The 24,414-nt window shown below is 48.4% G+C and overlaps 1 protein-coding gene across 3 annotated transcripts in view; it reads left to right on the top strand.

Moving 5' to 3' along the window:
- Window positions 1–23,742, top strand: part of LOC142557001 (solute carrier family 2, facilitated glucose transporter member 10-like) — a 98,954-nt gene extending 75,212 nt beyond the window's left edge. For all 3 annotated transcript variants that reach the window (XM_075668514.1, XM_075668515.1, XM_075668513.1), the window contains exons 3-13: window positions 191–307; window positions 1,800–1,990; window positions 4,994–5,097; window positions 6,337–6,445; window positions 12,998–13,084; window positions 14,714–14,794; window positions 15,477–15,587; window positions 16,660–17,671; window positions 18,209–18,331; window positions 19,256–19,388; window positions 21,878–23,742. In XM_075668514.1, the coding sequence (XP_075524629.1) occupies window positions 191–307; window positions 1,800–1,990; window positions 4,994–5,097; window positions 6,337–6,445; window positions 12,998–13,084; window positions 14,714–14,794; window positions 15,477–15,587; window positions 16,660–17,671; window positions 18,209–18,331; window positions 19,256–19,388; window positions 21,878–21,953 (2,144 nt within the window). In that variant the 3' untranslated portion in view covers window positions 21,954–23,742. The remainder of the gene's footprint in view (window positions 1–190; window positions 308–1,799; window positions 1,991–4,993; window positions 5,098–6,336; window positions 6,446–12,997; window positions 13,085–14,713; window positions 14,795–15,476; window positions 15,588–16,659; window positions 17,672–18,208; window positions 18,332–19,255; window positions 19,389–21,877) is intronic.
- Window positions 23,743–24,414: the final 672 nt, after the last annotated feature.

Below are 24,414 nucleotides of genomic sequence, written 5' to 3'. Positions count from 1 at the left end.
ACATGCATCAATCCATCCATCTAGGTGCTGCACGGTCTCTATATTTATATACAGCCACTACTGTTTCACTCACAACCTGCCTTGTACCCCGTGGCACAGTACTTTGTCAAGCTTATGTGTGTCTTTTGGGCTGCATCTCCGATATATTTTGGTCTCATCTGACAGTGATTTGGTCTCCTCTCTTTCGCAGGGATAATAGCCGGTGCTCTGCTGCAAGTTAGGGAGGTCTTCGACCTTTCCTGCGTCGTTCAGCAGCTGGTGGTCGGAAGCGTGTTCTTCAGCGCGTTCGTGACGTCATTTTTCGGAGGTGAGTCTACTGCTAAACGATTACATATACCTCGCGGAAGTAAGAAAAAGTCTGCCTGGGTGGGACTCACCGCAAGGGCTGCTCCAATCTGGGCTCCGCGGAGGCTTGACCGGTGTGGCGAGTGCTTCGATCAACGGCCTTGGGAAACGGTGCTGCCACGACTTCACCTTCAGTCGCATTCTTAGAGCGGATGCCCAATGTAAAAAAAAATTAAAAAGAAGTAACGAAAAAAGGTTCTCTTGGTTAGGCTCATGTGCTGCCCGTTAAAGAAGCCCACGCATGGCTCGAACTAATGCGGGGTCCTCCACTACCACCTCCCTCGTAGCCCGGGCGTCGCTTTAAGACGTCAAAACATAAATTAATCAGTCAGCAAATCGGTCAATAAACCCGCATGTGCAATCCACAAACACAGATCCACTCAATGTGACGCATTAGTGCCGTCCTCACGGCTGCTCGAATGATAAGACTGATTCGGGAAGGTGCGACTCCAGCGAGCATTAACGATTCTTTAACGAGTCAATGGGAAACGCGAGCGTCGGCTCAGAATCTACCGCCAGAGTATAATGTTACCAGTGACTTTTATTTCACCGCACGCTAAAATGCAAGCTCATTCGTTTAATAACGGTGCCAAAGAGGCAACGCCTCTGACTTCGTTGCCGGAGACCGGAGTTCTAAACCTCGCGGGGCACTGCGAAAATTTTTCCTTGTAATATTCTGGCGAGGAGTTCTGGCGTTCCAGTGACCCGCACAGGTGGACCTCGCGACGACCAGAGAGGCTAACGCCTAACAGGTTTCGCTGCAGCGAAAGATGACATCGAAGAAATCGTTGGCGTGGCCTCCAGTGCCACCCCACGCACTGCTTCACTGGTACTTGCGCTGTTGCATCGCCCTTTCCCGGCATCACGAGTTCACGCATAATTGCTTATCACGCAGATGAAGTGTGGTACCTCATGAGCTAAACGAGTTAGAAAAGAAAACATGCCACGTCGAACAATTACCACGTTCTGATAATTACCAGGACAATCACCACGTCGGGCTCCGTTACGTTATCACCGGCATCCTTAGTAAATTAGCAGCCCTCTAGAGGACTCTTATAAGCCATTAATTGAATAATAATGACTTGGGTGTTCACTTCGATAGGCGAAAGCGAACTGGATATGGTTGAGAGCACGAAAGAAAAAAGGTAAAAAATATGGAGAGCGTCAATTTGCAGTGCTTACCCGACGCGAGAATTTGGAGAAAAGGATCTTTCGTTGATCATTAAGCTGTGTCCATCACTGGCAACATCTAAAAAGCAAATTGGTGACAAGGTCGAAATCGTCCTTCCGAGGATTACACTGTTCGTTGGCAGTGGAAAATGCATTTGACGGAATGGACCCTTAACTCCCTTTACCCCTTTCCCCAACTCAGCGTAGCCAACCGGTACTTACACTGGCTAACCTCTCATTTTGTCATCTCTCTCTCTCTTTCTCTCTTTCCCATTCAATTCAAGGTGTCCTGGTCGACAACCTGGGGCGCAAGAGGGCGCTCCTGCTGGCCACCGCCCTCTTCTTGGGCGGGTCGGCGCTGCAGAGCCTGAGCACGAGTATCGCCATGTTCGTGACGGCCCGGTTTGTCACGGGCTTCGCCTACTCGCTGTCGACCACGGCACAGTGCACCTACATCGCCGAGATATCGCCAGCCGTAAGTGTGCCGCTTATACTGGCGGCAATCGAAAGGGAAACCCTTTTACTCGTCATCATCGCGTCATCGCATTTCTACTTATCGCATTCTTTTTCTTTTCCATTAATTTATTTATCGGGAGTGCTTCAACGGCGAAATTTCCGAATCGAATACGAATATTCGAGAGAAATATTTTCGAACGTGGAATATATTCCCCGTTTCAAAACAAAGCGAAATATAAAGTCGGTGTGGAGTTCGCTTGGAAAAAAAGAAAAAAAAGAGGCTTATACATATAACGAGGCTTATACGCGCCATTTTATGCATGCGCGAAATGCCGTTCAAAAGCCGATGTCCCGGTCAATTGAGGAACTTGTAAATAAGAAACGAGCCCTTTCGAAAACAAGGTCTTCTTTGGAAATTTCACATGTGTTTCGCGTGCGTGGGATCTGCCTCTTGGTCAAAAAAATATAAAATAAAAATTTTAAAAAACGAGCCTCTCACAACCTGGCTCGAGAACTGACCGGCCGAGCAGCTGACGCACAACGAATACTGGGAACGGAGAGAGACCGGATGACCAGCTTTAACGAGATCATCAAACACTATAAATTGGGAAGGGCCCATTTCCCCTTGGCACACACCTCGCTGAGCAGAAGGCAAGCGACGGCGTGGTGCCTCTTACAAACAGATACATATCCGAACCTGGTGGCCTACCACCGCTACTACCCGGACCCTTACACGGATAGATGTAGATTCTGTCAAGAAAGGGCGGACCTACAACATATGGTTTGGGCTTGTCCCCGGACACCCACACAGAATAAAACAAACAAGACCAGAGAGCAGTGGGAGACCGCGTTGCTCAGCTGTGCACAGGAAGACCAACTCAAGGCAATCCAGCAAGCCGAAGATGCCGCCAGGGCCCAAGGGCTCGAGGCCGTGATCTAGGTAGAGAGGCCTAGGTCTCAAATCCGGTGTCCACAAATTAAATTTATTCCTCCTCCTCTCGCGTTCACACAGCATCGTAGCGAGTCACAAAAGATGCTAAAATATAAGTCCCAACAAGACAAAAAGTGAGAATCAGTGGCGGAGGAGGTCAAATTAACGGTGCGGGCGCACTTAACGTGAATATTGTCGAAAATTGACAACATTGCACCATAGACTGCACTATCTCCGGGACGAGCCCACGTGGTAACTTGGTCAAAAAGAAAAGGAAAGGAAAGAAGGTTGTGTCAATCAAAGTCGACATGAAAGAAGGCAACGTCGACGAGCACGTGCGAAAAAGAAATTTAAAGAAGACGAATAAAAAAGCTGCACACAAACAACATAAATAAAGGGTCCGAAAAGAAATGTAAGGTCTGACAATATAGCAAATAAAATAATGCAAATGCAAAATATAAAATTATCCATCATTGCATCACCTCTAATGACCCCCCCTCCCCTCCCCCCCCCCCCCTGCCGCTTCTCCAATTTCAGTACATATAAATACACATACCTTGTACCACACCACATACCACATACCATACCACATACCATACCACATTCCTTGTCTTCTTTCACGTCGACTTCGGTCGAGAAGCCTTTTTGTTACCTGATCGCTGTTATCGGCTCTCCTGCAGCAGAATCATGCACAACAGCAGTCCTGATCTGCATGGATCTTCTCACTCAAAACGCCACCTCTATATTTTAACAGAAGCTAATACTTGACAATTTCGAATAGCGAATTGTTGGATTGAATTCTCATCGAACAGCAAGAACTATCCGATTCGTATTCCAAATTTTGATTATTCTTACTTCTCTAACTTATTAAATATGAAACTGCTCCTAGTGCATCTGGATCCCTATCCATTGGTTGATTCGGATTCAGCAGGTAAATATCAGTTTATTACAACTTTTAAAAAAATGAGGTTTTACGTGCCAAAACCACTTTCTGATTATGAGGCACGCCGTATTGGAGGACTCCGGAAATTTCGACCACCTGGGGTTCTTTAACGTGCACCTAAATCTAAACACACGGGTGTTTTCGCATTTCGCCACCATCGAAATGCGGCCGCCGTGGCCGGGATTCTATCCCGCGACCTCGTGCTGAGCAGCCCAACACTATTACAACTTAGAAACACGATACACGCGCATACACACATGGGCGACAAATACCAACTGTTTTACGTGTGTAGACCAGTCTGCGTGCACTGAAGTTGTCACGCACAGATGATTAAAAAAGCTCGTCATAAATAAAGCGAGAAAGAAAAGAGGAGCTTCCTATCCAAGTGTAGCATTTTGCCTATCTCTATATGGCAAAATCGCCTATGCATCTAACGACCCCAGCTGCTTCTGCTCGCAACTTGTTTTTTTTTTCTTCGACACTGTAAACGTCGCTCGCTTAATCTCGACCACTGACCATTTAACGCTTCCCATAAGCTTGGACCCCATAAGCTTCCGGAATATGGACGTTCCCCATAGTTCTGGCTGAGTGAATACCTTGGCAATATATTACGACGTCGTGACCGGATGTTTTTGTCCAGCAGTCACATTGCTTATCCTGTTGCAGATATTGTTGCTGTAGGATTTTGTCATCAGACAATTATGCTAGTGCCTCAAAAAATATCGAGGTAACGTTTTGTTTTGATTAATTGGTTTTATTGGCGCAAGGGCAGTTCTGGTCAACGCGCGCCTATGTTTTGAACCGTCCGCGTTATCGTACAAATGTTCTTTCCTGATGTTTTTGCTTGCCATCTTTGAAATGAACTCCATCCGCTTTATTCCCCTATTTTTTGCATCCAGTGTACCGCGTGATAGCGTTTCTGCATATGCTGCTCTTGGGGACCATATATAGAAACTATGCCACTTGCAGCACCCGAACTGCCCCTAGTTATCGAGGTGTGGAACCCAGTGGCGTGAACGTCTTTTTCTCTCTCAACCGCGACACGCTTAAGCATCGCTTATTGGCCCCTGGGACTATTTGAATGTTGTTAGTGACCCCATTTTTGTACGTGCGGTGAATAAAGATGCCGTTGTTTCCAATTATCGCAGGTCCATCGCGGCCTGCTGATGTCCCTGAGTGAGGTGGGCATCACCGCCGGCTTCTTGTTCGCTTACATGATCAACTACGCCTTCATCTCCTACGAGAATGGCTGGTTCGTACACTATCGACCCTCGCAATTAACGGTGTTACTATGCCGCGCGGGCTGTACGCGGCACTGTACGCTATTGAACGAAATACGGAAAGGCGTAAGTAATGTCAGCGGCATTGCCAGCGACATCTCGTGACCACGTTTTTGACAGCAAAGTCTTGGAAATATTCGTGCTGCACAACTTTTGGCTACGCAAATAAAGAAAGAAGGAGAGAGAGAAAAGAAAAAAAAAACATTTGTGGTCATAATATCACCAGGGACACGTTTTTACGCAAGCACGTGAACTAAGATGTTCACCTCGTCGCAATTACAGCTGTACCCGAAACAGTACCAAGAACAGTAATGTTCCAATATACGTCGTCCAAAATTCCGAAGCGCTATTGCATCTGTCCTCTCTGGACAGATGGCTATCTTGTAAGCATTAGTGCTTCTGTACATGTGCTGTACAGTAACTGTGGTATGCGCTGGTGTGACGGATTTGGTGACACCAACTCCAAGGCACCAACCGTCTAGACGTTCATCTATCCATCGGAGCAGAGCTACTATATATAGTTGCCTAACAAAAATCTGGTTGGCGCAGTCGTACAGCCAGCATGTTAGTGATAAGCAATGCGTGGATTTGTTGGGAAAGTGCATGGCACCTTATTTTTATGTTATTAGTGGTTCAGTTGTGCTTTGTTCCACCTACAACACATTTCCTGTCTAAAGCACGCTTGAGGTTTGATAAAATAGTCCTTCGCATAATTAATTTTCAGAGCCCAAATGAATCTGTACACTCTCCAGTATCCGTATGGTTCAATCAGACGTCGCGTAAATTTTTTTCTTTAAACTATTATTTTTGTTCGCACCGTTCGGAAAACCACCGTAAGATAAAAAAAAGATTGAGAATCAAAACGAGGCCAACTTCCCGCACGAATAGACTTTCAGTGATAAACGAGCTTCGAGGAGGTTACTATCAAGATTTACAAGCTCGCTCGAAGCCGCATATAGGCATGAGAGACAGAGAAGAGGCAGTTTAGTTTTAGACTAAATGAATCGCCCGTGCTTCCTGTTTTGGCTGAACAGCTGTAAACTGGCGCGCGCACACACAACCGGCCACGTGGGAGCAGACAGAACGAACGTCTTTTTGATTCGAGCACGTGACCATTTGCGCCTGGGGTACGCTGCAACAGCGCCCCCCGTTACGTGCAAGAAAACCCGGTAGCCGTGTGCTGTAGCGACGTGCCCTGTATTTTCTCGAAGGCAGCTGATGTTCGCGGTCGCTGCGTTGCCGGCCCTGCTGGAACTGCTGGGGACGCTGTTCCTGCCGCAGAGCCCGCACTTCCTGGTGCTCAAGGGACAGCACGATGAGGTATGTTGTTACGTTTGAAAAAAAAAAAAGAAATACTGTGACTATTCACAGCGTGCTCGTTTGCGCTGGTTGGTACACTTTTCTAATTGTCAAGTTTTTTTGCAGCACGGCACAAAACACGGAATGAACAATTCTTGTGTAATGGCGCCAAAAAAATGAAGCACGAGACGGAAAGGGGGAAACTGTGCTTGCTTTGCTTGTCTGCCATCTCTATATTTTCGTACCTTGCTTATTCTACAGTGTCATTACGCCAGAAACAAACCCGTAACAACTAGTCCAACATTTCGGACTTCAGAACAAAAGGAACAAGGAAAGGACAAAACGAAACAAAGAAAGCGATCAAGGAGACACGTAGGAAACTTAATGTGTCGAAGGACAAAATTTAGCGCCAGACGCTACGAGAAACTAAAGTTAGCGTGCTCAGTGGTTGCTGCAGATCTCGGTAAAGAGCTAAATTAAGACAAAGCGTTCTATCCTGGTTGTTCCTTGCGCACATCTTGTCTCGCGCTGGAAAAATATGCTCTTTACCAGGATAACTACGCCCTCATTTTTGAGCTCGTGTGTTAGCGTGTGTGTTAGTTTCAACTCGTACTGTGCCATGGGGCTGTTGCATTGCTCAGGGGGCGCTGCGAAAATGGTGCTAAAAAGCGCCCTCTCTCCTGAACTGGGTAGTACCAAGCTCGGTCGTCTGCTTCGGAAAGCACGTTTACAATATGGACCCGCCACTTTCGGTTTTGTTGTACCGCGGCTTGCAGCGAATATCGGGCGCCGAATATTTTTCAGGGGTGGTACGTTGCGTAAAGGCAATAAATCATGCAACGCCGAATACGTGTACGCCGTTCAATAAATAAGCGGCGAAGTTTTAGCGCGGTGTCAATCGCAAGTGAAGCGAGTCGCGTACGAAGTTTAACTTCAGGTAAGGTTTGCGCGCTGCTAGGTTCAGGCGCACAAACGCGAGGAAATGCTTGTTATAAATGAATTCACAGCAGCGAAAAGCAGACATCATGTGTACGGAACTGCTCGAGCGCACGATCGTACGCGCCGCGACGGTAGCGGTGTTTCGACATGCCGCGAAACGGCGGGCCTCCTGCAATCTTTGTTGACTGCATGCCGCTAGACAAGTAGCGGCCGTCTGTCCCTTTAGCAACGGATAAATGACTGACGCAATGCATATGAGATCGCAGTAACGTACGGGCGAATCGCGCTGCAGCGCGAGCTCGTGCGCTGCTCGCTTGACGTAACTTAATTTAATGACAGCGCTCGAACATCGATGTGCTGTAATCAATACTACCTTGCTGCGCTGCCTCAACATGCTGGCTTGAGGTCAAGGATGAGCGCATTTAACTCTCGAACTTGTGCTGCTCGTAGTGGTGTAGTTATAAATTGTCGCGGAATCAGCCCGACCATTTGTGGTCATTTGCACACACCTGGTCACTTCACCAGTTCGCACCAGTCGAACTGTTAATTGTCGCTGTGGCCGGGTCTCCAATCGTGATTCACAAGTCATGCCTGCTGCTATGTCGGTCTGCTGTCGGGACTGTAGGTGTAAAATACCGAATTTTGGAACGCAGATAATCAAGCAAGCTTCAAGACAGGCGAAGCAGTCAGCATGGCGCGAAGTTTCGCTTATCCAACGTGCCCGACGCTCCGCTTCGCGAGGCTTTGAAGGAAAACGGTAGAATCTGATGTTGGGATTCAGGCCTTTTTGTTCATGGCAGCCCACAAAGCAGAAGTAACTACGGTGACGCTTTTTCGAGGCTGGCTAAGTCTCTCCGGATCAGCGTCTCCGATTCCTTCTGCTTCCAGCATTACGTCTCACGGAGAGTCCGTTTTCGTTAACTATAGGCAGCGGCTAACTCGCAGCGTGGTCAGCGTGGTCTGTGAGAAGTGACGAGCCTTTTCGCACTTGCAACAGGGCAGAAAAAAGAGCGAATCGACGCAAAACTCGGGCTAGAAACGTGCTTCGCCACAGCCAGGGCTCAATACTACCCAAGCCGGTACTACCCAGATAACGTTTCGCGCGCCGCCGCCAGGCGCCGCTACTATACCTCAAGCTCCAGCGCAAGACGCCCATAGCCTCCCGTATTTATTGGAACACCTGCCCAATGACGCCAAAACGAGGAATCAGTTAGAGGGCGCTACTTTCCAGTATACGGTGAGGGTAAGGCCAACTTTCTCTGTGCGCGTGTCACGTGGAAGCGGAAATGTGGCAGCGCGTGGCGTAACTTGTCCATGGTTAAAACATCTGGGAAGGTAGAACTGCCGTAGTGCACTCCTTGCTGCCATGCATTTAGGAGCGACTGTTGCACGAGTTGCAAAAAGTTCAAGAGGAAGTCGTCGTGGATGCGAAGCGCGTCTCATAAAGCTCCATGAACGCATTTCTTCGCACATATATTCATAAAACCTCAAAGGTCCCAGAAATGGGACATTGCATGAGAGCCTGTTGACATTACACGAAGGCCTGATGACATCACCTCCTCCCTCTTTCTCTCACACACGCAGAAATATTTTGGCTCTTATTCTCCCATGTGTCCAGTACACTCGCCGTTAGCATACGCTAGCATTTGAGCACATCAACTATACGCGGCGTGCCAAGAAACCTAAATCCTGGGGTTTTAGGTGCCAAAAACCGCGATCTGATTATAATGTGCCGGAATTTTCACGGGCCACACCCGCGACCTGATTACGAGCCCCGCCTTAGTGGGAGACTCCAGATCAATATTGAGCACCTGGGGTGCCTTAACGTGCGTTCAATGCACGGCGCACGAGCGCTCGGGCATTTCGTCCCCCGCCGAAATGCTGCCACCGCGGCCTGGATTCGAATCCGCGACCTCGTGCTCGACAGCTGAGCGCCATAGCCGCTGCAGGGCAACCGCGGCGAGCGTGGCGCACCGCTAGATGAAAAAGGGGCACCGTGCTTGCGTTTAACGCCGGTAACTTCTCGTGTCCCAGAGCAGAATTCTCGGCACGAGATGTACACAGCAAACAGCTGTGACCGAGGTACTGACTTCACTGGCCTGATTGAATTTCTTGCGTCGTAACAATTCGTAAGAAGATATTCTGGACAGTCGTGTTGTCGGACTTCGCATTTGCGCAGGCGGCCGGCCCATGAACAAGCAACTCTCATGAACGGGAACGCACGTGAATTCGGCCCCAGACGCGAATATAGAAGCACACATGTAGGGCAAGCCCACAGCTGTCCCCTGTGCTACGGATTAAGTGTTACCTTTCGTGTTGGCCCACTACATATGCTTTAACAGGCGTCACGGACATATAGCCAAATGAGATTTTTGACAGAAGCGTCGTTTGATTTATGCATCGAAAGGGTTTGCGTTGAGTAAGACACATACTGCCTGTAGACATGAGAAAAGAAGTGAAGGAAAAGTTTATCGAAAGGCCTAAGCCTTAACAGTGTCGCAAGTGCAAAAGGCATCGTTGAATCGCTTCCGTGAACTTGGGCTTTGGATATCACTGCACGCTTTGATAGTTTGGTGGCCTCATCTTGTCAGCGCTTCTTTAGGAGATTTGTCCTGTAAACGGTGATCTGGAAATACATAACAGGAACGAGGCAGGAGGCAGGACAGGTGGCCCACTGTTGAGTAATCATTTCTTGTAAGAAAATAGCGTAATAAGTGTAAACCTGCCCTGTGTCCTTCTTAGTACCCATCAATCTCGTGCTCGCTTATATATTTCAAATATGTGCCAACTCGCTCAACAACACACATCGCTAAACCCGCTGTCATATACAGATGGTGTCCATATCCACGTCCTATTGATGGCTTTCTCTGGGTAGCAGAATCATATCTCGGAGGCCATGGTCTTGCTCATTTCATTCACCGGAAGCCATTGGAGAGCCGAATACGTGCCCTATGCGCCATGTTTTACAAATCGCCCATTGCTGCTCAGTCGTAGAAAGGGTGCTGAGAACTGAGCCATGTGCCTCCACTGCCGCGCTCTGTGCCAGGACGTGACTCCGCAGAGCGCATTGTATTGTACATTCTATTGCAATCTAACTTTTCCTACATGCGTACAGTCAAGCGATCACTTTTATAGAGAGGTTACTTTTGCTTCCTCGTGTGCTTTCTTTTTAAGTTCAAGTACATAGCTTTACGCGAGGCAGCTTGCAAGTTGCGGCAGCTTGCAAGTAACTCTCCTCTAACATTAAATTCTGGTTTTGTAACGTTCGAAGATCGCGATCTCATTATGACGCACGCCGCAAAGGGGGACTCCGGAATAATTTTGACCACCTCGTGTTCTTTCGCCCAATGCACATTGTACACAAGCCGCACTTCGTCCCCATCAGAATGCGGTCGCCGCGGCCACGATCGAACCAGTGACCTTGTGCTCAGCAGCACAAGACCCCAGCCACATAGCTACCGTGGCGGCTAGCGATACTACTCCACACAGTTCGCGTAGCTTCCGAAATCGACGCTTCGATGCCGAGCCAAAAGCATACAACGAGAAAGGTTTCCGAGTCGCAGTTTCCTGCTAAAATTACTGCGATCGATCAGGCACCCAGGGAGTATAGTACGTGGATTTGTCTCATCTTCGTGCTTGTGGCTTCAGACGTTTCACGCGGCTTTGTTTACTTCGCTCTATCTGCCCTTTATTAGCCGTAATTTCGACGACCATATTTTTTTTTAACGCAGAACACAATAAGACTCGGTGGACGTACATAATCGCTGCGACTAATGGCACACACAACGCAATATTCCGCTGGACACGATCAACGTAGAAGCCAGAAAGACGAAGTTTAGGCAGCTCCATGCATTAACCGTCATTCCCATGGTGGCCCGACCGGTTTGCTTGCAGCTCCCGTAGACACCAGCTCCAGAGTTCCCTCTGGCGATTCTCGTATGGAACTCTATGTTCCGAGCGACTTGATGAAGCAGAGCGCGCTGCTTCGAATTTATAAGCGCAGGCAGGGAATCTGCGGAACGACGCCATGTTTCCCCACAACCTGGACTATAGCGTCGCTAGCGCATGCAGTCGACCAAAAGCAGGTTTAGGCGACAAGTGACGGTTTTTTCAGCTTAGCAAGCGCAGGCGAAGGCCCGGCATGGGGACAGGTTCCGGCTTATCGTTACCGGCGATAACACGCTATGTATGGGAAGCTCAAGTGCTCGTCTGGGAAACGTGCGTGGTTACGACCGCGAAGGGACAAAAGACACAGAGGACACGGGGAAATGAGGGACGATGGCGCAGTCGCAACTGTAAAAGTTATCATCGAGACACACAATATAACCGGCGTGTGACGTAATACATATTTATGAGAACAGAAGAAAACAAGCGCGCGATAGATAAATAGCAGTAAAAAGAAACGCATGCGTCCTCTGAGGCCCATCTCCTGCGGAGACGCACGTCGCATATTTACGGCCAAGGCATCCGCGACCTTTCTCTTATTATATGGCGTGCTCCTGTTACCCGTCATGTCCCTTTGCCCTTCTGACTGAGCAGTACCTCCGTGTGCTTACACGATTGTCTATAGCATACGTTAATCAGCGAGGGCAAGAGTATTCACATTGCTCATTTCCAAAGAGATTTAGCACACACAAATGGCTACACCTGCTATATGGTTATTTTATATGTACTTGGAAGCCATTCAATCCAGCAAGCAGTCGATCACTATACAACCGCAGCCATCGCATTGCTTGCACAGCTGTGTTCGGATGTGTGCGTGCGCGCGAGCGTATCTGCGCCGTATGTGCCAACAACACTGTCGATACAGTAGGACAACTTGCGCATTAGAGCAGCACTGCAGCCCTATTCCGTTCCTGCGCATCACTTGCTTTATTGACGTACCCCCCGGGATCCTGTTGCCAGCAGCTAGAAAGTACATCGCGAACAGAGTTTCAGAATCTGTGTCACGTCGGTCAGATTGTTATGTGCAGCCGCGAGCAAAAGTTTGGGGACCAAAGCGACTGCGATATATATATATATATATATATATATATATATATATATATATATATATATATATATATATATATATATATATATATATATATATATATATATCTCGCAGACTGGGCATTTCGGCTGAAATCAAGAGCGCGTGCCTACGTGCGCGTGTTTGACCAATACAATGCAGTAAACCAGTTCTAGGCCGCGGAGCTGTGCTTGAATATATTTCAATTTTTTTTTCTACTGATGCCATGGTCTCGAAACTCTTGCTCGCGACTGTACATATTATAGTGCAGGATAATGCATTGCCCTAAAAATTAACTTCTTTTTCCCTGCTCTACTCATTTCACGAAGTTTGTCTCTTTCAGACTCGGCGGAATATCTGGCAAGTGCCCTAAATCAACAGAGGTAGAAAGAAGGGGAAAAAAAAACTTGACGCGAGTTGCTCTGCAGAACCTAAATTTTTAAAGGAGTCAAAACTAACTGATTGACATGATCCCCGGCTTGGAGACTCCTGACAGAGAGAGTCATTTTCTTCTCCCGCAATACGTTGGGCAGCTGGCAATACACCCAAATGCTTATATGAAAATTTGCATCTACTCACTGGGTTAATTTTTTTCTCGCTTCTGCATTGACTCGTTGACACAGGCCCGAAAGGTGCTTGCCGTTATACACGGAGAAAACGCGGCTCCACAGGAGTTGGGTCGCATGCAGAAGGCGTTGCTGGAAGAACAGGTTGGTGCTTGCTGCGTTTTGTTACACATGTTCGCACGATTATCACCAAAGTGTACACATTTGTTTCGGAGAAAGAAACCGAGCGTTTGTTTTCTGAAGCCTTCTTTTTGCAATGACGTAAGCTTGCGAAGTCACTCACAGCGAAAAGAGAAATTGAGAGAAGCGTGGCTTTGCTCCAGATTAAATAACTAGGTAAGTGGACTTCGGCAGGAACGTTGTGCATAATTAGATAACTGAATGTGCCAAGGAGTAATTTTGACGCCACACAGACAAGAAAAAAAAAGGCATTTGTTTTCTAATATCTTGGTTAGCTTACTGTCACTTCCATTTCCAGAGGTGGCGCCAAACGTAAGGGTTTGGCTTAGTGCAATCGAATTCCCTGATGATAACTGGCATCAGTGGAGCCGGAACTCCTTATTTGTTTTCATCATTCGGAAACGGTATAATTGTCATTCGCATGTAACTTGTAAAAACGTTCCCGCAGAACATGGTGTTAGTGCTTCGTTATCAGTCGCGGAAACAGTCACAAAACGAGCCAACCAGCACTGACACCGAATAATGGATAAAAGAAACCTTAGGGTACGCGAGACTTGCATTGGAATTGAACGAAGTTCCCTGTACGAGACGATGCCCGGAATGAAAATTACCAACATGTCGTTTGTTGGCTGAAGCAACGTCGTTCCTAGCGAACACGATACGACCACGCGGCGCGAGTCTGCAAATTCCGAGGGTCAATGAGTTGTGGCATATTAATGAGCTCGGGAATAACGTTACGGTCAGTGTCGTTAAGTTTAGTAAGTATGACACGATTGTGAGGATATAACGTAGGATACATCAGGCGCGCGTATCCAACAGTCACTTAGCCTTTTGCTTGATTTATTACAGCTTTATGTAGCTCCAGTGTGACGTGCGAGATGTAATACGCGTATAAGGCAGGTGATAGCCGAATGAGTTAAACCTGGACAGAATAGGGACGATAGTATAAAATATTATTGAGCGCTGGTGGCAGATGATACGCCGGGGGATATAATTTCCGTGAGTTCGGCCCATAACTGCAACTTATACTACTTCGCCAATCGGTCGCACAGAGAGAAATCAGAATATTCGAAAAAATCTTGACAGATTTATCAAATCTTAGTAAGTAATACCTGTGCTTCTGACAATGCACTTGTACAAGCTAGTTCTCACGCTACTAGGAAGTACTATAACAGGAGTACGTTTCCTGTCTGTTCGTGATTATTCATCAATCATCACCGAGGCACTGGTCAAGTGGCCGCTTCGGGCACGTTGGCTGCATTGCGGGACTACGATAAGTACGCCGTCATGTTTTTTTACTGCGGCATGCACCGGTACAAACTCCTAACTGTCCTCCTACATGGATCCAACGAAATGTGACATGAGAAACAAAGGTCACGCATTACTGACCACCAAAAAACGCCATTAAACTGTTGTTTGTTTGACTGAGGTATGTGCAACGTAAACATTTATGGTTTGTTTGTTTTTGTTTGTTTGTTTGTTTGTTTGTTTGTTTGTTTGTTTGTTTGTTTGTTTGTTTGTTTGTTTGTCTGTTCTCAGCAACTACGCTCTGAAGTTCTGACTCACGGTGAAGGGTTATATTTCTCTGTTCAGAATTACAGTTACCGCGACCTCTTCGCACCTGAACTGAGAGGAAGGATGTTCGTCGGTGTTGGCCTCGTCGTCCTGCAGCAGGTGCGTATCATTCCTCCTGGTTCACCTCGCGAACGCTCATTTCCGAAATGTCAGTTAACTTTTGACAGGTTGTGTTACAAGAAGTCTTCGCGCTTTCCTTTCTTTCTTCTTTTTTTTTTTCTAATCTGCTACCTGTGCAGCCGAGTTTTCGTCCAACTCCAATCTTCTCTCAACTCCCGTCTCCTATATATCTCCTTCCGTGTCACAGTCGTCCCTCATAACGCCTCCCGTTCACATCCCCCCGCCAGTTCCGAAGACAGAGCAGCCGTCATATGGCGTCCTATCTCAGACCGACTCCACTCGCACGCCCCAAACACGTCCATTCTTAGCGCTCGTATCACTGTAAATCCCGCAGCGCTCTCCCCCCTCCCCTCTCCCTTGCCTTCTTTTAACGGACTAACTCGCCAATGCGTTGTTCCGTGTTAGTAGCCATTGATCGCGTAAGCTAACCACCGAAACGAAGACATCTGCTGTACTAACCATTGGTCAGTCGTATAGTCAGCGGTTCTTCGCGTATACGTTATCACCAGAAATGGCCGGTCGTGAGAAACGATATAGTTTATACAGAGGGAGAGAAATTCGTACGTTACGACGGCTCAGAATGCTCTCATTTTGTAATGTGTGCATTTATTATGGGGCTTATAACTCTTCTTTAAAGCCCGTTGATGTACGTTTCTCGCAGTGCTCTGGCCAAACAAACGTCACCTACTACGCCCCAACTCTACTCCAGCACCTGGGATTCTGCTCCAACGTCGCTGCCACCCTGGCTTCTGTGGGACTAGGAGTGGTCAAGGTAGGTGGAATGAAAACTCCACTCGCGTTAGCGAACCCCGTCCTCACTGACTATACTCAACAAAAGTCGAGCCAGTCTCTCATCTAATGTTAGCGCTTGCGCAAAACTCGACTGACGACAAAGTGATAAAACTATCAAGACGTTTTACCTATTAGCCAATTACCGGCACAAAGACACTTGAGAATTCAAAGAAGAAATCGACTCGAGGACTGCCATATCAAACGAAAGCTCGCTTCGCGATGGCTCGAACGCGTAAGATGATGTAATTTAACAATTGCATGGAGTATGACGAATGACGCCAACACAACCCTGGCGGTTCCACACGAGCCCTGGTCTCGCGAAGCGCATCTTTTTCTTCGTTGCTGAAGTAATGTACACCGCATACTCGACGAAGCCCCAGATAAAAATAGAGAATGAAACAAAAGCAACGAACATACAGAAAAGAGAAATAAGCGAAAATGGCCGCCAAGGATTCGCCGCACAAGGTGACGCACACCGAAACGACAAAAATGCATTTGTGAGAAAATACGGACAAGAAACTGAGAGCACGAAGTCGCCATAAGTTGACTGTTATTAAAATCTTAGACTATATACACCGTTTAACATCGATTTAACGAATTCGGAGAGGCACGAAGGTTACTTCGGTAAATTTTAAACAGCGTTATATCCAAAATACTTGAAACACTTATATGAATAAGGTATTTATTCAAGAGCAAAAACGAGACGCATTTGTTGGGAACGTATGCGGCACTTATCGCAGACTGCGAATACATTAATTACACCTCCCAGCTGAAAGGATTGAAATTAAAATTAGCATACCCATACCTTCTTCATGTAACCCCAATCCCCTTTCCCCATAAAAGAAGTTTCTCAAATTGAGCGAGACATTGAGCTCATTTCGTTCCTCCGAAATTTTCAGCGTCCTAGGCACTGTGAATATGTGTTGGGGAATCGAGAGGACTTTGTTAAATCAAAAGTTTCAATAATCGGATTTCGTTAAATTTAGGTCTAACTGCACAAGGCAAGCTGTTGCAGCGCAATCACATTGCCCCGGCTTCCATTAACCGCGCAGGTTGCCTCAGCCATCTTCGCTCTGCTGGTCCTGGACCGCCTGGGCCGTCGGGTCTGCCTCTTCTCCGGCACTCTTCTCATGGCGGTCAGCATCTTCGCTCTGGGGATTCTCGCCAAGTACTCCTACGAGGACGGGGGCCACGCCATACCGCTGCGCTGCCGCGACGGACCTAGCCTCATCAACGCTTCCGTGACTCATTACTCCCACGTGACTCCGGCTGAGTACGACTCCGCGGCCACGACTCAGGCCCCGCCGATGGCGTTCCGGAATTCCGACATGCCCTCTCTGAACCGGCGGTACAGAAGGGACAGAGGTGCACAACGTGGTGATTTTCCCTTGATATCGGCCGATCTAGAACCCTCGTCGAGCGCGCAAGTGGCAGTGTCAGGGCCTTCGAGTCTTCCGATGCCTGACCAGTCCTCCAGCGGCGATGGACTCATGGACGTCAGTTACAGTCCGGAACGTGTGCCAGGCAGTACTCGCGGGGTAGCAGAACCGTCGCCGTCGTGGAGTTTCGATCGCGCCGGAGGCACCGCGAAGGCGAGTTCCGACGGTTCAGAACCACCGCGAAGAGACGAAGGAATTCAGCGCCAAGCCGTCGGTGACGACAGGGCCAACGAAGGGTTGTCCATCGAATTGCTCGCGAACTCGACGGGATCGAAGACGGCACCGACGATCGCTTCGTACTCGCTGGGAAACTTCTACCCGTCGGACGACGGTCGAGGAGGAAAGCTTTCCTACATGCGAGAAGGGGCCTCACCTTCGGCGGCGGCGGTGCAGCTCCAAGACGTCATGGAAACGGAAGTGTCTACGTCGTCGCACGGAGCCCCTAGCGTCGAGGAACCTCGCCCCGAAGCGAAAGAGAAGCGTGGCGACAGCCGCTCCTCTGTCGCCGCGGCGGCGGAAGAGTACCAGTGTGCGGGCGTACCTCAGGGCTCGGCTGTCCAGAGGGCGCTCACGCTGGTGGCCCTCATGACCTACGTGTTTGCCTACGGAGTCGGCTTCGGGACAAGTGAGTCTTTCTTGCCAGAGCAGCTTCTCGCCTGTAAGAGGTCTTCTCGGTACGTTTGTTTGGGTAACGAGTGAAACGCCCTCACACACACACACGCGCACACACACGCACACACGCACACACACACACGCGCACACAAACACACACGCACCGTAACAGCAGTCGCCGAAAGTGTTCGGGCACTGGGAGGTCACTGGAATCGATGAGGTGTTGCCTGCTGCTTTGAACCTCTACATTCCTTCCTGCCACGACAAGCAATCGAGAAAGGCAATCTGGATAAAGTACCACACACCACAAAGCGCTGCAGAGCTGTGGCACTGTCAGAGCATTTTTTTTTTGACACGTTGAACCAGCTGACAGAAGTCCATGTTGACAGAAAAGCCTTGTTGAAAAAAACGACAGCAGGAGCGAACACACCACAAACCACTGTGGAATCTACGTTTTTCCGCGCGTTTTTTTATGCCTGCACAAGACTCGCTGAATTAACCATAGCCCAGCGTCCAAAAATTCTCCAATCCTGCGTCTCGTTCCGCGCAGCGACCTGGCTGATCCTCAGCGAGATCTTCCCAGCGGCTGTGAGGGGCCGAGCCATATCAGTGGCCACCTCTGCAAACTGGGCGGCCAACGTGTGTGTGTCGGCCTCCTTCCTCACCGTGCTGGGTAAGAGGAGTTAACGCACGCGTGCACACATTGTCGGGCATTTGTGTGTGTGCACAAGGTCTATATAAATCGACTGTGCTAGTCAGCGCTCAGCTCGCAAATGCGAGAATCAGAGCTTTCTTCATTCACTTATTCGGGAGAGGTTTACTAGAGAGACACAGAAAAAAAAGGAAAGGGCAAGGAGGTTATAACCACGCTGCACGTGGTTTGATTTCCTGCCCTGGGTAAGGGGAAGTGGACAGAACAAGAAAAAAATAGGAAAGAAAGAAAGAACGAAGAACAAGCGATGGCCGCGCGCGCACATAATAGCGTTCACCGCGCAATCAGAGGCGGTCGCAGAGTTCAGTCGACTTTAAAGAAGTGTGGCAGCGCTCTCGTGGCCTTCAGCGCAGTTAGCGGTCGAAGCGATATATGCGCTGTAAAAATAATTTAAACCCGAGTGTGAGTGATGGACGACTTTGCATCCTTATTCACTTTTAATGGATTGAATTATTTCGCAGTGTGGCCCCATAGTATTCCTCCTTTTTTTTCGGGAGCGCTCTGTCGTCCAGTCGGCTTGCAAGGGCACACAATGTCTGCCTTTCATTGTCAAAAGAGGCACAGTATAATAGTATTTCCAATAAATATGCCTTCAGGTACTCGGATAAAGGCTACAGTTGCTTGACTAGGCCTCGCCACCTTTACATCTGCATGCAGCAACGAAAGTATACTGGCGTCTCAAAGCTACGAAGTGGGTTATAGCTTATAGGGGACGCCGTAGCAGAGGGCGCCAAATGGAATTTCGCCCCCTTATATTCTTTAACGTGCATCTTATGCATTATACACGAGCCTTCTTGTTTTCTTGCATCCCATTGGCAAGAACTGAGCCACCGGCCAGCTACGAAACGAGAACGTCAAACCGCTCTCTCCTTTATTTTGTCACAGACGCCCTGGGCATCGGCGACACGCTGCTAATGTACGCCGGCGTGTGCGTGCTGTCGCTGTTGTTCATATTCCTGTGCGTTCCGGAGACCAAGCACAAGACACTCGAGGAGATCACCTCCGAACTTGATCAAGGGTACGTATAGCATACGTCACGTGACGGTCAGCCCCACGAGTATAGAGGCATCGCACGCTCGAGCTTTCCGTAGTGACAGCAGCGCCAGACTACATATAGCCTAGTTCAGCACAACATTCATTCGGGCTAGATGGTGCATACTTGAATTAGGAAGGAACAGCGCCAACTAAGGCGATGTGTCCTGTGATGTCCTGTGTCGTTCTCCCTCTCGTGATCGTCTCAGTTGGCGCTGTTCCTTCCTAATTCTGCATATAGCCTAGCGAGCTGAGGAAGCATATGCTAAGCAAGAGTTCCAACGTTCTGCAAAATTACTACGACTGGGCATTCCGTGTACGGTGGTGAACGCCCACGAAATATGCATTCCAACGCTGCGGCGGTTCGAGCAAGACATCAAGCTCAAGTATGCCATGAAACGGGTGCGCATCCGTCGGTCTGTGGTTGTTCAGAGCGTTATCGCATTTTCGTCATAGACTGAGCGACTGGCGTCGAAGACAGTTGCAGGAAGCTGAAAAGGCTGCAGCGCGGTGTGCTGGCTCGTCCTCTGTGTCTATATGACCATCTGGGCGTTTACATAACATTGACAGAACCGGGTCGAGTCGGCTTGTAGGGCTGGAATCGGCCTGTCGAGTTGGGCTGGGTCAGTCCTTCTGCATGAAGTAAGTTGACCTAGTCCATCCCGTATGCAGCGTGCATGTAAACGAGGACGGGTCGGGGCCAGCCAGCGCCGAGACTTGCACAGAACGACTGAGAGGTCGCGATTTATGACAAGGCAAAGACAAGGGCTATGCAGCGCAAAGTGATCACAACAATAAGACTCATGAAGTTTAGCTGTCGCAGACGACGGCAGGAACCAGAGACCAAGTTCTAACGCGCCGCTGTCTCGGTTAGACGCTGCGTGCCGCAGTTGTCTAGACTCATCAAAGACGAGTTCACGCAAACATGGTCCCGTTAAGCTCACGTCAGCTCGATTTCCGACTCGACCCGCTCACGTCGCGGCTATGTAAACGTCGCCCATAGCGTGTCGATTTTCTCGGCCAGTCTCAGCTTAGCCTTGGCCACACGCGATTTTCGCTATGCTGCACCTGCCTTGTTGGTTTGTTTGTCGTCAATGGGCTTGCACAGCATAAGCTATGGCACAAAGCTTTATGCCCGAGAGAGATTTTGCAGTGTCGGCATCGAATGCCAGAACATTCATGAAGACTACAGCGCACAAGTGGAATGAGGCTCGTAACGGACACGTGGCACAGACACATGTCTGTTACATCTTTCTCGCTCGTCCGCTTGTGTGCCAGAGTCTGCGAGTAGTGGATGACAAGGTAGCCCAATTCGTTACGTCGCCAGAGGAGTGGTTCATTCAGCACTGAAATGTTAAGTAGGTTTGGTTTAGTGTTGCCGTCCTTGCTTGGAACAAGGTTTCGGTTTATTATGTTAACATCATCTGCCCTCAGACGCTCACTGTATGACAATGATTAGCCTTATGTAGCCCCTAATTTATACCTGCGTGCTGTTTTCAGAACACCAAGTCTCGAAATAATGACTTAACTTAGCAAAAATATCCCCCATGCTGACTGTTACTGCAGCCAGAATACCACCTACATCTATTGATGCACATGCTCAAAAGTGTCGGCATTTGGACCATGGTCTTCTCCAGACATTGCAAGGAGGGCGCTGTGTGCTTTGCGGAATTCGTTGTTGTCGTCGTTCCGCGCAACCTAGCCTCGAGGTAGTGACAGTGCCCCGTGTGTATAAATTTTGCTTTCTTTTTATATCTCGTGCTCGAGTGTGACATTACGTCATCCAGCATGTTTCTTTGTCATTTTCGTTTCACGTTAATTTGCATTTCTTTAGAGCAATTCTTCATAGCTTTACGCTCATCGAGTGGTGAAACGGGGTAGCTGTAAGCGCATGCTTTCAACCTTGCCACTACATCATCTCCTAATCAAATCTATCAAAATGTATGTTTTTAATGTTCTGCAAATTACGTGATAGCATGAATTAGTCACGGATGTGAAATACTCAATTATTCCGAAACATATTGCGGCTGGCATGCAACGCAGATGGTTCACAGGAAACAATGAACGAAGCGGCTGCATATTTTACCAACGAAACCGTGCGAAATCGCGACCTTCAGACGAGACTCGACGTGACGTCCCGAACGCCGCATTTTTGGCCTCATTCAAAGCGACCATATAGTCGCTGCCGGTAATAACTTGGCAGATATAACAAGTAGCCTTTTACAATGTCCCACCTGTAGAACATCTCGGCGGTCGCGGTGATCTATGCACATATTCGCCTTGTTATCTACTCAAAATTGGCCTTGCAAGCACCGTTATCCCGCGTTTGCACTCTGAACTATAGAGTTCTTGGACAAAAAAAAGTTCTCATTCAGACAATGCAGAGGGAGTGATCGCTGTGCATCTTAGATAGCGCCATTATACAACAGCATTGAATGCGCTCACCGTTACGTTTCCGTCTCGCACTCGACGCAGGTTGATCCAGTGGCGGGCGATCCTCCCGAGACGGTGGGGAAGTTCCTCGGACTACACGTTGCGTGGGCCGGCCTGAAGCGAGCTAAAAGAAAGAATACGTTACAGGGACTTACTTCTACAACGAAGGAACCATTCCGGTTACTTGGCATCGGCGGGTACCGAGTGTGTGCCGTGCGAATGGCGCCGTGCACCTGAACAAAGACTTGTGCGCAGTCCAGCGACTACGGCTCCGTAGTCTGTCTGGGCTTCGCAAGACGTCACGGTGCAGAGTGTGGAAACGCCTGATAAAAGGACAGTGCGCTCGTTCGTGCCGAGTGACGATCACGTGACCACGGAGCTACGCTGGAGGGCTGTGTGCGATCAGCGTTCTGGAGATCTTGACATCCGGTTTTGGGCGTCGCGAAGGTTGTCGTTATACAGGACTCTCGCCTATAGACCGTCGGTTGTCACTCTTTCAGTGATCGCTAGTCGGCGAATGCGGACCGCAGCATGGCACACTCGCAGCCTAACGTGTAGCCCTCGAAGGGCGTTGGAGCTTCCCGTACTGACGTCACACATGCCTATTATCAAACTGTTGAAACTGTCTCTTACAGTGTTGTGCTTGAACCAAGTGGCAGTTTATGCAAATGGTCGCGCAGCGCGAACTTTATGTGAGAACGATGCGCGCCAAGATATGTCAGCTGTTGTAGTCGACCTTAAGCGGGGTAGCCAAGATCGGCCAAGTGATCCAGCCGTGTTGTGTGATGTTTTTTTTTCTTTTTTCGCTGGACTATTCGGTCACCCAAGGTTAATAGAAGCGCGCTTTCTTCAAGCACAACGCAAGCACTCACCCGGTCGGGTGTCTGTCCCCGTGATTTTCGTCTGGTGTTCAGTCTTCTGTTTCACTTTAGAAGAAACCATGTACATACCAGCAGAGGGCAAGGAAAAAGACCGCGAACAAAGCAACACTCTTGCCAGTCGAGGCAGGACACGCAGTTGTGAAAGACGAGCAGAAAACGCTGCTCTTGTCGCGTGGTACCCAGAAAGAGTAAAACAGCAGAATGCATGGTCCCTTTGAACTCTTTTGTTCGTTGCTAGAATTCGCCGTGGCGCCAGGTGAGGGCTCGGAGCGCCACGAAAAACGTCGGCTCGATAGTGCACTGATAGCGCCGTGCCGCTGAGTTGTATCAACTTCCGGAAGCTAGTGCGTGTTCATAAGACAAACTTGTTCTCGCTCAGCTGATAAATGTTTCCTGATCTATCGATAAAGAAACAACTAAAAGGAAAAGGCTTGCCTAACTGAAAAGCTAATCAGAAGGCTCGAAAGCAAAAGAATTCGAAAGTATGGCCTGCGGCATAAAAGATTTCATGTACGCAAGTTAGATATAGATGCGTGGTTGGTTATATCCGATGAAATCTAGCAAGAATCACTCATTCAGGGCCAGTAACTACATACAACGCCTGTACATGAAGTGCAATCAAGTGTACCTGTGAATAGTCTATGACACTCCTATGTATGTATTATATGCATTTCTATGCATGCTGGCAGCCTTAGGATTTTTTTCGCAGACGTAAACACTGGATACAGTATTGTAATTGGCGAATGCATTTAAAGACACTGGCGGAGGTATATGGTATGTGGTTTATGCCGCTGGTGAGCACGCATAGACTTGTACAATGGGGTTAGTTTATTTGTGAGCGTAATAAATACCTATCATCAAGCATCTGCCTCCGGTATGCAGACCTGTACAGCGCTGTTTTTATGCGAAGTGTGCTGTAGAATGTTACATTTGTCGATCGACGTTGAATTCTGCATCGCCATATTGTAAGGGGCGATTTGGAAAAAAATGGAGCGAGAACTACCGAATAAAAACTTCTGAAAAGTGGTCAATATCTCTTGTGGTCAATTCGAAGCTACACGAGGAAGAGCAGAGAGACACCCCGAAGCTTTTGGTAAAGTCATTACAAATAGGCGGCAGCATATTAAACAGACAAGGCATTTTCATCTACACCCATTTGTCCAAAATATCCTTTTTTTCCCACCGCGAGTAGCTTGGACGTCAGGCCCCGTATTCGCAAAGAAAGTTCGTACACTAGAACTGTTCACAGGAGCAGATGCTAGTTGACTGTGACGTTTGACGTATTATTAATGAAGGACATCGGCCAATGGCTAAAGAGCACTTACAAAAGAAAAGCTTCGTGAATTGCGTCCCAGGGTAGCCTCCAGAAACTAAAGTCCAGCAGTAAAATAAGTTTATGCAATCTTCCGATTGGTCATTTCGTTCCTAAAGGCGCGAAATTTGTTTTGGTGGTCTGCCATTAGAGCTGTATATTTAAATGCCCCGCCATTCGACTTGATGGGCTTTTCGAGCTTTCAGCGCGGAAAGCGATGCACGAAAAGGCCAGCCGTGCGGGTGTCGAAATCGCACCCTTGAACAGAACATACTTTCTTTGGGAGCAGACGAAAGCTTTAGGTGCAGAGTGCTGGCTCTATCGTCAGACGCCAAGCCCGTTGGCCTGCGGAGTCGCACGGAAACAACTAAAGTAAGCAATTGTCT

The sequence above is a fragment of the Dermacentor variabilis genome, chromosome 9 (assembly GCF_050947875.1).
Source record: "Dermacentor variabilis isolate Ectoservices chromosome 9, ASM5094787v1, whole genome shotgun sequence".
Classification (NCBI taxonomy): domain Eukaryota; kingdom Metazoa; phylum Arthropoda; class Arachnida; order Ixodida; family Ixodidae; genus Dermacentor; species Dermacentor variabilis.
This window is presented reverse-complemented; position numbering and strand designations above follow the sequence as displayed.